Below are 14,532 nucleotides of genomic sequence, written 5' to 3' on the forward strand. Positions count from 1 at the left end.
TTGAAACCTAAACCCCAAAACAGTGATTCTAAGCATTTCGGGGCGGTTTCCGCTCCGTTTCCCATCCCGTTGCCACACATCCGGGTTTCCCAATTCGGCAAAATCCCCCCCCCCACGCCATGTTTGCACCCGAAAACCAGGACAGGCCAGGAATTTCTCCTGACGCAGCAGGGCAAGCCTAGCTGAGCCCCGGCGCGAACCAACACACGAACCAATGACCTTCCTCCTCCTCCCGGACACGCAAGCCTGACACGGCCTTGCCATAGCTCCTCCCCACGGGCAGAGGCCGCTGTGGGCGACGCCGAGGCCTACCCGCGCCCCTTCTTCCGCCTCGCTCGGGCCGCTCTAGCAGGAGGCGGCGGGGGAAGCCCGTGGCGCTGGAGGAAGCGAGCGGGGGAGGGGGAGCCAGGCCGCGGCGTGAGGGGACCACCGCGAGGAGGAGGAGGAGGAGGAAGAAGAAGCGGCGGCGGGGCGGCTGAGCGGGGGCTGGGCGGGCCTCCCCGTCGCCCCGGCCCAGGCGCCCAGGGACGGCGGGGGCAGCATGGCCGCCAGCCTGTGGATGGGAGACGTGAGTGAGCCAAGGGCCGCGGCTGCGGCGGGGCGAAGTTTGGTGGGCGGCGGCGGGAGGGGACGGGAGGGCGGGCGACGCCCACCGTTGTCTGTGCCGCAGGGCGCGCTTCCCTCCCTTCTCCGCACCCTCCGCTGCAGTTTCCTCAGCCTTGCCTTCCATTGGATGCTCTTCGCGGACAGAGCCTTCTTTGCGCCGCGGACGTTTCCCCTGAATCTGCAGGCTCCTACAGAGGAGGATCATGCGTAGTAGCCCAGCCGAAGATTAGGCCGTAATAAATTGTTTCGAGGCTCCTTGGTTGCATCTCAGCTCTGCTCAGAGTATACCCGTGAAAGCCTGAGTTAACTCCTGCCCGCGAATTTCAGCGGGTCCACTTGGGAGGGTGCAACCCTTTCTGCTGCAAGGTGGGGTGGGGGAATCGTTTTCTTATCATCGTCGTAACCTCAAGCTTTATAAGGTGCCACAAGGACACTGGTGCTGCCAGTACTGTACCAGATTTATGTATACTGTAAGTTAAACAAGCTACAGCTTAGGGCCCACTCTCTTGGGGGCCCCAAAAAAAATTAAAGGAAAAAAAACCTGGATGTACATTTCCAAAATATAAGATACTGTAAAAAAACAAATAAAATAAAACCTACATACAGCAACAGTGTTTTGTGTTGTGTAGGCTCCTATGATGTAAGTCATGGGCCCCACCTGCTCCCTAAAATATCACTGGTTTGCTCATTTCTATATACAATATAGGATGCCTACATTCTGCATGGACTGGTTGCATGGCAGCACATGTAAATGGCTTTAGATACCTATTAGGTCCATAAATTACCATATAGCATATATTCAACACAAAAAAACAGCAATTTGTTGTTGACAAAGGACAGCTGGACATATAAAGGGCTCCATTACCTTCAGTAGCTTAGGGCCTCATCAAACCTAAATCCGGCCCTGGTGTTGCCTTAAAGTGATCTGCAGCCTTGCTCTGGGTTAGCAATTCAGAAAGGAAAGATGCTCTCTGGCCTCTGCTGTTGGCTAGGAGAATAAGGGCAGCTGTGCTCCCTGTTGAACAGAAAGGACATAATAGCAAAAAGTCTGGCCAGGTCACACCCATACACCAGAGGCTTACCTTTTGGGGCACATGGGGCAGCCTTTTGAATGGCTGCCACTTCCTCTGCTCATTTTTCTCCTGCTCCTGTGGATCAACCCCAATTTTTCCTCTGCCCAACCCGCCCCCCCCCCAAGACAGAAAAGAGAGTGTGCACAAATGTCAATTTTCAAAATGATGTGGGTTAAAGTCAGGATTCGGTGGAATTAATCTTGAAAGGCACATCGAGTTGAATGGGAGAAAGAGCATCACTTTTTTCGACTTCCTCCTTCAGCTCTGTTAGCTTTTCAAGGGAGGAAAAAGTAACCATCCTAATTACCTAACATCCATAGGCTACAAAGAATTGTGTGCAAGGTTATTTTTGTGTGTGTGTGCGGCAAAAATCAGTTGTCGGGCCTTGCACTTGCAGAAGTTCAGCCATATGCCTCTGTATGCCAGTTGCTTGGAATCACAAGTCAGGAAAGTGCTGTTTCACTCAGGTACTGTTTTGGGGATATCTATGGCATTCGGTTGGCCACTGAGAACAAGATGCTGAATCGGATGGGTCATTGGTCTGATCCTGCATAACATTTCTTTATTTTTTCAGTTAAAATGGATAAAAATGACTGGGTAAGAGTGGCAAACTAGGCTAGATGACCCAGATTCAAGTCAACCACAAAACGTTTAAGGAATCTTGAGCCAGTAACTGCCTTTCAGGATTGTTGTGAGAATTAGAAAGGGCCTTGAGTTTTGTGGAAGACGGGGTAATAATTTTGATGATATTGATTAGATTTGGGACTACCTAAAGGGAGGATTTTACATGGAAGTAGTGTTGAGCTGAGAATAATTTAGATCTGCATGCACATGGATTAGCTGGAGTTTGCGTGGTTGACATCATTGTGGTTAGAAATCTCTGCACACTTAACTTTGGAGTGATTCCCACTGAACTCAGTAAACATTACTTGAGTAAACATGCATAGGATGGCACTGAACTCACTGCCAGAAGATGTGATGGCCTAGGCTTCAGTGGCTTTAAATGGGGATTGTTGCCTTCTTGGACTGATCGGATCATCCCTGACCACCAGCCATGCTGGCTGGGGCTGATGGGAGTTGGAGTCCAACGCATAGCTGTAAAGTTTTCCCTTTTCTCGCGTGGAAGCCTATTCAGCATAAGGGAATTTCCCTTTAAAAAAAGGGAGAACTTGACAGCTATGGTCCAACGTTGTATGGAAGGACTCCATTCCACATCCCTGCTGTAATATATGGACCAAATTGACCAGGAACCGTACAGATAATCAAGTTTGCTGTGCTCTTGAGAGTGCAAAACTGCTGCAGGTTTACTACCTTCCCTGTTCTTAGCCATCTTGTGGCTGCCTGCATAGAGTTACTTGGTTCACACTTCAGCACACGTCATTCTGATAACAGGTGTACACATACACACCTCTTTAGGCTCTGTTGCATACAGGCCAGAAGGTGCCATTCACCTTTTAAAAATGTTTCTTAATTTTGTACAGATCTTTCGGTATGGCTGTATTACCTTACTTTCTCTTTTTTTTCTTTTCCCTTTGTAGCTGGAGCCGTACATGGATGAGAATTTCATTTCGAGAGCCTTTGCTACTATGGGAGAGCTAGTTCTGAGTGTAAAAATAATTCGGAATAGGTTGACAGGGTATTTATCTGTATTTTGTGTACTACTCACCTGGCATGCATGTTGGGGTGTTTCACAATGCATATACAGACAAAACCAGTGTTCCTGGAGTTAAGGTTGGGATACAGATTGTTTGAACAGATGTTTTGAACTGCCCACCTCCTATTTGTCTATGGCTAAATGCTGTCACATAATTCATGAAGCCAAGAATGCCTTATTTTGGGGGATGACCTACTGTTCAGGGCAGAGGTGGGGAACCTGTAGCCCTCCAGATGATGTTGGATTCTAGCTCAGATCAGCCCCAAGTAGCATGGATCACAACAGTTGTAGTCTAGCAGTCTATGTATGCCAACACGTTTCCCACCCGTGTGTGTCTTGTGTGTTCATGCATGAGAAAGAGATGGGTCACAAATAATCAGTAACATTGATTTAAAAAAAACCTTAAATCAGAACAATAACCACAACAACCTATTGAAACAGAAATAAAATTTGACTGGTCGTTAAAAGGCAAAGTTAAGATCATACAAATTCATAGGGGGGAAATGAAATGGGAGAAGATACTAAAATAGCATATCCCAGATTATGACTTTAAGAATTTTGGTAAATAAAATAGTTTTAATTTGGTGCTTAAATGAGTCTTGCACAAGTGCCTTCCCAACTTTTTCTGGAGAGGTTACAACACACATAGCATGGCAGTATGAAAACACTATCCTATTGGTCATCAATTGAAAGGTTTGTAGAAATGAAGCATAGCATTTTTCACTAGTCAGTTTGAAACACATGTCTTATTAAATGTTTCCTTTCTTGTTTCTTCCAGGATTCCAGCAGGCTATTGCTTTGTAGAATTTGCTGACTTGGCCACTGCAGAAAAATGTTTACATAAAATCAACGGGAAACCTCTTCCTGGTGCCACACCAGTAAGTAAATCACTATAATTCTCTGCTGGGCACATTAATGGATGGTCAATTTAACTGGACACCCTTGGAAGAAAGAGTGTGCCCTTGTAATGAGAGCAGCCAGAAATCTCTCTCTGCCACTTTATGTCTTACTGCAGATATTATAATGGAGTAAGGAACGATTTGATCCTCCCACTTTGAAAGCATTTACATGGTAGACCAATGGATGTTAAAATGCTGCATGAAGGGAGATGATGAATATATTCCTAGAAGCTTAGCCCTTAAATTTGGTAGTCGGGGATTCTCAGTCTGCTGTAGGAAAGGCTGCCAAAATTTCCATATGATGACGCTCAATTGCCTAATAACCTGTATGTTGAAGTTGTGTTGAATATTACCACAGTAGTGTGTGTGTGTGTGTGTGTGTGTGTCTTTTCCTAATGAGCTATAAACTGAAATGTGGAGGGCATACCTGTACTCAATTTCTTTCTCTCTCTTTTTTAACTGTTTCAGACAAAGCGATTTAAATTAAACTATGCCACATATGGAAAGCAGCCTGACAACAGGTAAGTCAAATACCATGAAAACTTCTCAAATATTTGCCAAAGCATCTGCACTGTCATTGTTGAAGGATGATAGTTTCCTGTTGTAAAGGGTTTCTAGAAATGTGTTGCTAACTCTGCAGTTCGTCTGTAGCAAAGGCCTGACAGACACCCAAGTGGGTGACTGCACCTGCATTTTCATCATTCGGTGATTGCATCACACAATGACTTGTATGTATGAAACATTCAGTTTGGATTAAGTGCTGCAAATAGACTGGGATTCAGCCTCCATTGTTGGAGGCAATGTGCCTCTGAAAGCCAGTTGCTTGGACCAGTGGTGTTGTGCTGAAGTCCTACTTGCAGGCTTCCCATAGACTTCTGGTTGGCCACTGTGAGAACAGGATGGTGGGCTACATGGGCCACTGGCTTGACCCACCAGCATCCAGGCTCTTCTTATGCTATTAATTGTGAGCATAGCTCACATGGGAGAGTGAAGGTGGTCAATGCATCCCTGTTGCTGTTCGGACTCTTACTGCTTAGGAGCATTCAAGCTTTCCTGAGGTTGGGAGTAACTGGTGAAAGTGCTTGAAACAACACTTGTCAGGAGCCTGTGGGAAACAATCGCATACTGATGTGTTTCCGCTTATTATGGGATATTGTGTGGCACAAGGCCTTATTGTACACATTGGGCTTAATTCTTTTTCTTTGGTTTTTTATCATTTTTTTATTAATATACAGTATTACAATAAGTAATGTAAAACAAACATTTGCATATCAATGGAATCAAAGCAGCATAGTCAAAATAAGAATTGCAATTAATAGTAAAAATCAGCCAGGTGAAAACATAATATTAAGCTAAATTCTGTCTTGCATAGAATTCCTTAACAAATAAGATTCGCTTGGAAAGTATCCCTGCTAAAAATGCATTAAATAATCATTAAATGTTTCATATAAACCTTAAAATAAGTAAAAAACCGTTTTCCTTATATGTATCTCTAAGAATTATAATCCTTTTTGCCACTGGACTATTTATTTATTTATTTCTACCCCGCCCATCTGGCTGGGTTTCCCCAGCCACTCTGGGCAGCTTCCAACAGAAGGTTAAAAATGCATTAAATGACTTGTTACTTAAAGACAAGAAAATTTGAAAGCGAAGGCAAGCAGTTAAGTCAGTCACATCAAATTAATTTGCCGGCTTGCGCCCATCATTAGTTTTACAGAAAATTAGAGTATCCCATGACTTCATTTTCTTAATGACCAATTAATCATTAATGTTGTTGTATTATAACTATTCTCAAGCTGCTTTTATTTTCCTCTTTAGCCCAGAATATTCACTATTTGTAGGAGATCTGTCTCCTGATGTAGACGATGGGATGATATATGAGTTCTTTGTAAAAGTGTACCCGTCATGTAGGGGCGGCAAAGTTGTCGTGGACCAGACGGGAGTTTCCAAGTAAGCTCTTCCCTTCTGCATTTGGTACTGAATGGAGGTGGGATGGGGAAAGTATCTAATGCAAAGAGATTTTTACTGCCCATAAATTAGTAAAGAGGAATGGGATTCTGATTATTTTGCATTAAGTGCTCACATACTAACACAGGGGAAGGGAAGGGAAATAAACTTGTGTAAATATAAAAAATACTCAAGTTTTGTTTTATCTGGTTCATAAATGATGGTGTTAAGACAGGCATCCCCAAACTGTGGCCCTCCAGATGTTTTGGCCTACAACTCCCATGATCCCTAGCTAAGAGGACCAGTGGTCAGGGATGATGGGAATTGTAGTCCAAAACATCTGGAGGGCCAAAGTTTGGGGATGCCTGTGTTAAGACTTCTGTTTTGTGTGTGTTTTCAGTATATCACTACAAACTGTTCTGATTATGCCATGTTTATTGGAGTGGCCTGAGAGAGAGTTACAATAATGTGTTTGTATCAGTTCTTATGCACAAGCTATTTCAGTCAAAAGCATTTAAGGTTAGATGAAGTCACACTCAATATTTTTCCTGGATCAGCAGCTTAAGCACAGAGCAGTCCCAGTTTATGCAAATGCAAGAGCATTTAACAGCAATAACATGTAGATTGGGTGTGGTGAACCTTTGGCCCTCCAGATGTTGCTGAACTACAACTCCCCATGCTCCAGCAAACCACAAATGGCCCTATGGCCAGGCTGGGTGGCGCAGGGCACCATGGCGCCGGCCCGCCAGGAGGGCGCCGCAAGCTGCGCCCACCCGCCGGCCGGCCGGTCTGCCGCGCACGGCAACCGCGCTGTGCCTGCCCGCCGCACAACAGCGGCGCCCACCCGCCCACCGCGCTGGGAAACGGGGCAGGAGGGCGCCGGAAGGATCCGGCGCACCATGGCGCCAGGGGCGCTTAAGACGGCCCTGCCCAGGATGATGGCAGCTGTAGTTCAGCAACATCTGGAGAGCCAAAGGTTCTCCACACCTGGTGTGGATGCAGCACTAGCATCTGCAGGCTGACCTGGAAGTTACACCCACTCAGTGAACTTCTTGCCGTCTGAACCCAGCAGGTTTCACTCACTGAACTACCATGTCCATGAATCTTTAAAGAAGCTTTCTCTCTTCCTTTCCACACCCTGGGACCCCACTTAATGTTAAGGGAATTCCCAAGCTACTGAGCTGCTTGTGATATCTGTCCATTTCCTTCCCCCACCCCACCCCCGGTTCTTTAGGACTGAGCCAGGCAGGTGAATTCTCTGCAAATCCTTCGTTTTTAAAGGGTGGTCCAGCTCCTTGATTCTGACCGAACCTTTGTCTTTTGTCAGAGGCTATGGTTTTGTGAAATTCTCAGATGAATTGGAACAGAAAAGAGCACTGATAGAGTGCCAGGGGGCTGTCGGCCTTGGTTCTAAACCGATACGCTTGAGTGTTGCCATACCAAAAGCGTAAGTATGCTGCCTTAACTATATGGATAGATAAGTGGAGAGGCTGATGTAATGGAACAGATTAAGGGGTGGGCCGAGAAAAAGATAAGTTTGAGTAAAGGAGATATAGGCCTAATTATAGAGTAAAGAGGGAGCAGAGGATAGGAGAGAACTGGCAGGGTGAGGGTGAGAATGAGAGACAAACAGGGCCTAAGGAGAGAATGGGTGCTGTTGGCAAGAGATGAAGAGGAAGCTGGGCTGCTGAGGAGGCCGGCTAAGAATGAGAAAGCCTGTAAGAGTTAGCAGTACAGAAAAGACAATGGGCTTAACCGTTACAAATGGCCACTAGGGCATTTATTATAGCCCTGGAGAATATTGGATATGTATGTACAGTATATTCCTGCGTATAAGACTACTTTTTAACCCAGGAAAAATCTTTTCAAAAGTCGGGAGTCGTCTTATACGCCGGGTCGTTTTATTAATACGGCAAGTATATCCCAAACTCTATATTTTAACTGGAAAAGTTGGGGGTCGTCTTATACACCCAGTCTTATACGCCGGATATATTATATATACGGGTATGTATGTAAGTATGTATGTATGTATGTATGTATGTATGTATGTTTTGATGTATGTTTTGGTGTTGGAATCAAATCTATTTTAATAGATGTTCTTGTAGATTAAACTTCTTTTTACATACCTTAACATTACATACCCTGACATTCCCTCCCCCTTCTTCCCAAAGTAACCGGCTGAAGACAGTCGAGTACAACCAGATGTACAACTATAACTATAACCAGTACTACCAACAGTATCAGAACTACTATGCACATTGGGGATATGATCAGAACACAGGCAGTTACAGCTACAGCTATCCACAGTACGGCTACACACAAAGCACCATGCAGGTAATGGCTGAGCAAATTTGCAAGCTTGCTCATTTTTACGTCAACGAGATTCTTGAGGCTGCAGTTGCATACCCACTAGGGAGTGAACCCTACTGCAACACAGTGGGGCGTATTTCCAAGTGACATGCATAGAATTATGGAATTATTATTATGGAAGGTATGTGCAAAATAAATAATATGATTCCTTGTTTGAAGCAACTATGGTTCATTAATGCCCAAAGCAGGCCAAACTAAATCACAGTTTGGCCTGTGTTTGGACATAACAAGCCACAGTTTAAATGAAGAAGCAGATGGCTCTGATTTCTTCCTGGCACATGCCAGGAGGGAGTGCTCAAGCCAGACCAAAAAACATTAGAGCAAATTGAAAACAGAATTCAAAAACAGAAAAACAAACTGTTTCAGCAGGTGAAGACCTGTACAAACCAAGTGTGCTAAGCAAGTCTCCCAGGGAAATATGGTCTGTGATGTTAGGCGTGCTTAAAAAAATATTCTGGTTCCCTAACCATTTGTCATTCTCCCTGTTGCAGAACTATGAAGAGGTTGGTGAAGATGCATTAGAAGGTAAGTTTGCCTATTGCAATTCTCTGTTAGAAATCAGCATCTGATTCTAAAGCACTCTAGTCAAGAGTTGTTCTGGAGCAGCAGAACAGCTGCAGAAATGCAAACAGGAGAGGCAACCTGCTGCCCTTGGCCTAATTTCATGTGGGTGGCAGGAAGTGGGGGGGGGAGGTGTGGCAGAAAGAGAAAAGGGGTGGCCCTGTCCATCACCTGTATGTACCTCCTTGACAAATTACACCTGATAAATTACAGCCCTTGGCAGAATAAAGGTTCCCCACCCCTGACATTTTGTTTTGTCTAACTTCCCTCTCCCAACCCATCACAGCAGGGTTTTGTACTCTCAGTACAGCATGGGTCCCTGTGCAAAATTTTCTGCAGGCTGCATCAGGAGAAAGATCTTTTGTTTCTATTTTGGTGTGATTATGTACCACTTTACCTACAAAATAAAAAAAATTCCTTCAGTAGCACCTTAAAGACCAACTAAGTTTTTATTTTGGTATGAGCTTTCGTGTGCATGCACACTTCATCATCACTTTACCTACAGTTCACCTCATACCTGCCAAGTTCAGGACGTAAAGATCCGGATCGGCAGCGCGCGCATGACCGGAAGTTGCGTGACGCAACTTCCGGTGGCGCTTCGCCCTTCTATGGGCACCAGAAAATGGCGGCGCCAGCGCCGGAAGTCGCTTCCGCGCATGACCGGAAACACGTAAAAGCGACTTCCGCCGCCGCCATTTTCTGATGGCCATAGAAGGGCAAATCGCCACCAGAAGTCGCGTCACGCAACTTCCGGTCATGCGCGGAAGCGACTTCCGGCACCGGCGCCGCCATTTTCTGGTGCCCATAGAAGGGCAAAGCGGCACCAGAAAAATGGCCGCCGGGCAGAAGCCGATTTAAGGGACAATACCGGGATTTTTCACTAAACGGGAGACCGCCGGGAAATGGTAAGAAAAAAGGGGGTTTTCCCGGCGGAAACGGGATACTTGGCAGCTATGAGTTCACCTAAAAGTTCTGCTGTGCAAAATAGATTGTTAAAAGCGACTTGCTAGTTTTGAGAAGTTTGGGAAAGACAGTTTTTCGAATTCTGACAGGCCAATGGAACAAGGCCTTCCGTGTCATCTGATCAAGGAAATTATTGTTACTGGCTGCAAAGCAAAACAGGATTATAAAACCACAGTTTGAAGTTTGATTTATTCCAGAGCTGGTAATCACAGATTTCTGTTCAGACAAAATTGGAAACTGGTTAATTAGAGACTTCCTGGCTTAATCATAGCTCATGTGGAGCGATGAGCAAAGGGGCTGTGTATGCAGCAAAAATGCTCATTCATTCATATTTTTGGGTTATGATCTTCTGAACCAACTTGGTTTCCAGATCTTAATTTAAGCAATTCACCTTGCTTTCACCTGAGACTCACTCATGTGACTTTTAGAAGACATCTGAAGGCATCCCTGTTTAGTGAAGTTTTTAATGATTGATTTTTATCGTGTTTTTAATGTTCTGTTGGGAGCCGCCCAGAGTGGCTGGGGAAACCCAGTCAGATGGGCGGGGTATAAATATATTATTATTATTATTATTATTATTATTATTATTATTTAGGCTTCCTTCCTTTTTCAGATCCAATGCCCCAGATGGATGTGGGAGAAGCGAACAAACAGTTCATGGAACAGAGCGAAGAACTCTACGATGCCTTGATAGAATGTCATTGGCAGCCTTTGGACAGTGTCTCTTCAGAGATTCAAGCCATGTAGTTGCCTTGCTAAACACGGCGTCTCCGAGCAGCATGCCAGCGTGCCCTGGACTCTAGCCAAGCACACGAAGCCTGCAGCTGGGTTGCCCTCTCTTTTCCTCCAGATCGCTGACTCAGAAGAGTACAGAGGAGGGCTTGCAGCAGTTTCTGTATGTGCTGAGCCGGCAGAGGAGCATTTGTGGTCAAATCTATTCATGATGAAAATAGAACTCAGACACTTAGGTTTTTTTCCTTTTCTTTCTTTCTTTTTTTTGGGGGGGGGGTGGCGTCTTGAGACAGATTTGTTCATCCTTGTCAAGGAGTTGTAATTTATAAACTTTTAAAAACAAGATGGTATGGTGGGAAAAATTTTACTTCCATGTACAATAAAAAGTATCTTTTACACAAGAGGCAGGTTCTGGTGTTCTCCTCTGTGGTGCAAACAGGACCAGGAGTCACCAGTGGTTATTGTAGGTATGTCCTGAGATGGTCATTCTTCTCCTGTCCTGAGTGATTCCCTCTAAAAGTGACTGCAGTGAAACTTTGCTATCTGAGGATAAATTTTTCTTTTAATTCAGGGGTGTTGGCGGATTTTAGCAAACCTGGTTATTTTCAGAGTCGGTTTCAACCTGTTTTAACCTGCAACACCATCTTTTGCGCGAAGTTCTAGCTTCAGGCTGTGTTGTGAAGTGTCTGAGCTGATGAGTGAGACTTGAATGTACAGTCATTGTTGGCCAGTCTTGCACGTTATTAAAGTACAGATTAGAACAGCCTTTGCTAACCTGGTGCTCTCCAGACACTGTTTGACTAGGAACTCCAGTCCGGCAACATCTGGAGGGCCACAGATTCCCTATCCCCAGTGTTGACAGTATTGAGCTAGGTGGGCCAGTCGCCTGCAGTTTACTCTGCTCCCCGTGATAAGATATTAGAAATGCCAAGGGCAAATATAAATATATGTATTGATTGGTAGTAGGTAACAGAACAGACAAAAAGCTCCATGCTTCAGTGATATGGGACCCTGTGGCCCCCCAGATGCTGTTGGACTATTTGCTGGTGTTGAATGGAATTGAAGTCCAAGAACTTCCAGAACGCCATAAGTTCCACATCCCTGCTTTAATTTATGGAATTCAGTGACCCAAGTTGTGGTGAGGGCCATAGCCTTAGGCCCCATCTGCACATACGGTACATTTAAACCACTTTAAACAAGCTTTGTCCCCACCCCCCAAAACATCCTTGGAACTGTAGTTTGTTAAGGGTGCAGAGAGTTGTTAGGAGACCCCTTTTTGCTCCACAGAACTACAATTGCAGAGTTCACTGGGAAGAGGGATTGACTGGTAAATGGTAGTTCTGTGGCAGGGTCTCCTAACAACTGTTTGCTGATCTACAGCAGGCATCCCCAAACTTCGGCCCTCCAGATGTTTTAGACTACAATTCCCATCTTCCCCGACCACTGGTCCTGTTAGCTAGGGATCATGGGAGTTGTAGGCCAAAACATCTGGAGGGCCGCAGTTTGGGGATGCCTGATCTAGAGTCTGCTGACTAGGAGCAGCTCTCCAGCAGTTAGGCTGAAAATTAGTAACTGGCTCAAGGGTCATGTGAATTTCAGAGAATGCGTCTTTTGAAAAGAGCCGTTCTGGGACAGACATATACACACAATTCCCCCACCCCTGAATTGTTTGCTCTATTGACAGCAAATTTGTGCTGATTCATTAATCAACAAAAGTTCCTGTGATTAATTGGCGTAAGATGGCAACCCTAAACTTGCACGGTCCTTACTGGAAATAAGGCCCGTTAGGCACAATTGTAAGTCCTACTCTGAGTAGACTCACTGAAATGCATGGGCATGACTAACTTAGGTCCATTAACTTCAAGAGGGTCTGCTCTGAACTTAGGTGGGGACAACCAAGTGGTAATTGCTGCTTCTGCATGAAGATGCTTAGGATTGTGCCCTAAGATGACTTCCATTGAGTGACATTTTGTGCTTTAAAAGTGGAGTAAATCTCACTACCGCTAACAGGTACTACTCAAGGGTTGGAGAAGGGCTGTGGCCCATTGTTGGAACACCTGCTTTGGTTGGAGCAAGTTTCCAAGTTCAGACTTTGGCAACTCCACTTAAAATGGATCAGGTAGCACCTGAAAGTGGGAAAGGTTGAATCCTTGGAGATCTGCAGGTTCTGTAAGAGCAGATGTGGGGAACCTTTGGCCTGCTGGATGTTGCTGAACTACGACTCCCACCAACAGCAGCAACCATGGCCAATGGATAGGGATGATGGGAGATGCAGTCTAGAGGGGCAAAGATTTCCCACACCTGTGTTAAGAGAGTACTGGGTTTGAAGGAACAGTCTTACTGTTCTAGCAGGCCATGTTTGAATTTTGCTACAAGGTGTGGCCAGAGGGATTGCAGCTGAGTGTTAAATAAAAAAAATTCCTTCAGTAGCACCTTAAAGACCAACACGGCTACCTACCTGTAAGCTGAGTGTTAAACAGAGGAAATTGCCTTATACAGAGACAAATAGTCCATCTAGCTCAGCATTGTTTACACTAACAGGCAGCAGCTCTTTAAGGTATCAGGTGTAGTCACTGCCAGCCCTGTGTGGGGATGCTTTGGACCTTCTGCATTGAGAACAGATATCCCAGTATCATCTTCTGAAAACAGCTACAAAGAATGCTGGTAAGCCAAACCCGGTGCAATTGTTCTGTGCAGGGCCTTGGGTTTCTGCCTCAATACACTGCTCTACCACTTTGCTATGGCCCTTAAAGCACCAGTTTGGGCTGCAGAAGGTCTTACGTCTCAAACATTTCCAGGTAGGCTTGAGAGAAACTCCTTGCCTGAAACCTTGGAGAGCTGCTGCGAGGTGGCACAGACCAGGGACGGGGATCCTGGTGCCTTCCTGATGTTGTTAGACCCCAACTCCCACCTGCCCCTGCCAGCCATAGCTAATGGTCAGAGCTGATGGGAGTTGTAGTCCCAACAAAAGCGGTCTTAGTGACCCCTAGTCTAGCTGCCAAGTTCTCCCCTTTTTTAAGGGAAATTCCCTTATGCTGAATAGGCTTCCTCGCGAGTAAAGGGAAAACTTGGCAGCCATGAGTCTAGAGCAGGGGTTCCCAACAAAATTTTCTCGAGGACCCCTCATCGAGCCGCTATTGTGACAAGGACCCCCATTAATTCCTAATCCTAAAATTAAAAAGTGAGAGCCAAATTAAGAGTCTTTTTATATTTTATATTTATACGTTTTTTTACAGTTACAACAGAGTACTCCATCAGTATACAGTTAGTTTTAATTTTCAGTTCTTAATGAGGTGAGTTAAATCTGTCCTTTGAGTCCATTATTTCTGAAATATTAGGTTCCAAACTTGAAACTTTCACTCTGAAATCCGACCGCATGTCGAGCCGATTCCTATACAGTATTTGTTTGTCATGAAACACATGGAAGAAAATGCTTGCTCACACCGATATGTGGTTGCAAATGGAAGGATCTTTTTCATTGCCTTATCTCCAAGTTTCTTGTAGTCCTTGCGGCATACAGCAGAACTACTGCCTTGATCTAATTCTAGTTTTGCGCTAGACTCTGCTCATGCAGGAAGCGGCCAAAACAAAAAATCTGTTATCATACGAAATATATTTAATATATTTTTTATTCTAATAGGATCTTGAGGACCCCTCTGGCATAGCTCGCGGACCCCTGGGGGTCCCCGGACCACCTGTTGGGAACCACTGGTCTAGAGAAACCACT

General features: G+C 45.1%; 1 protein-coding gene across 2 annotated transcripts; it reads left to right on the top strand.

Annotated features, from left to right (window-relative positions):
* Positions 1 to 455: 455 nt before the first annotated feature.
* TRNAU1AP (tRNA selenocysteine 1 associated protein 1) lies at positions 456 to 12,131 on the top strand. 2 transcript variants are annotated; one of them, XM_035120304.2, is made up of 9 exons: positions 456 to 568; positions 3,218 to 3,315; positions 4,112 to 4,211; positions 4,701 to 4,753; positions 6,051 to 6,182; positions 7,507 to 7,626; positions 8,351 to 8,513; positions 9,041 to 9,074; positions 10,687 to 12,131. In XM_035120304.2, the coding sequence occupies exons 1-9, from the start codon at positions 542 to 544 to the stop codon at positions 10,818 to 10,820; spliced, it is 861 nt and encodes a 286-aa protein (XP_034976195.1). In that variant the 5' UTR covers positions 456 to 541; the 3' UTR covers positions 10,821 to 12,131. The 2 variants fall into 2 exon arrangements, with proteins under 2 accessions (XP_034976195.1, XP_060131734.1); XM_060275751.1 differs by lacking the exons at positions 456 to 568; positions 3,218 to 3,315 and adding an exon at positions 3,324 to 4,026.
* Positions 12,132 to 14,532: the final 2,401 nt, after the last annotated feature.

The sequence above is a fragment of the Zootoca vivipara genome, chromosome 6 (genome assembly GCF_963506605.1).
Source record: "Zootoca vivipara chromosome 6, rZooViv1.1, whole genome shotgun sequence".
NCBI lineage: Eukaryota > Metazoa > Chordata > Lepidosauria > Squamata > Lacertidae > Zootoca > Zootoca vivipara.

Bases quoted from the DNA above. Each gene is read 5' to 3' on its own strand.
- TRNAU1AP (XM_035120304.2), top strand. From the start codon at position 542: ATGGCCGCCAGCCTGTGGATGGGAGAC. The intron at 3,316-4,111 runs GTATTTATCTGT...TGTTTCTTCCAG, and splicing joins ATTCGGAATAGGTTGACAGG to GATTCCAGCAGGCTATTGCT. The intron at 4,212-4,700 runs GTAAGTAAATCA...TAACTGTTTCAG, and splicing joins CTCTTCCTGGTGCCACACCA to ACAAAGCGATTTAAATTAAA.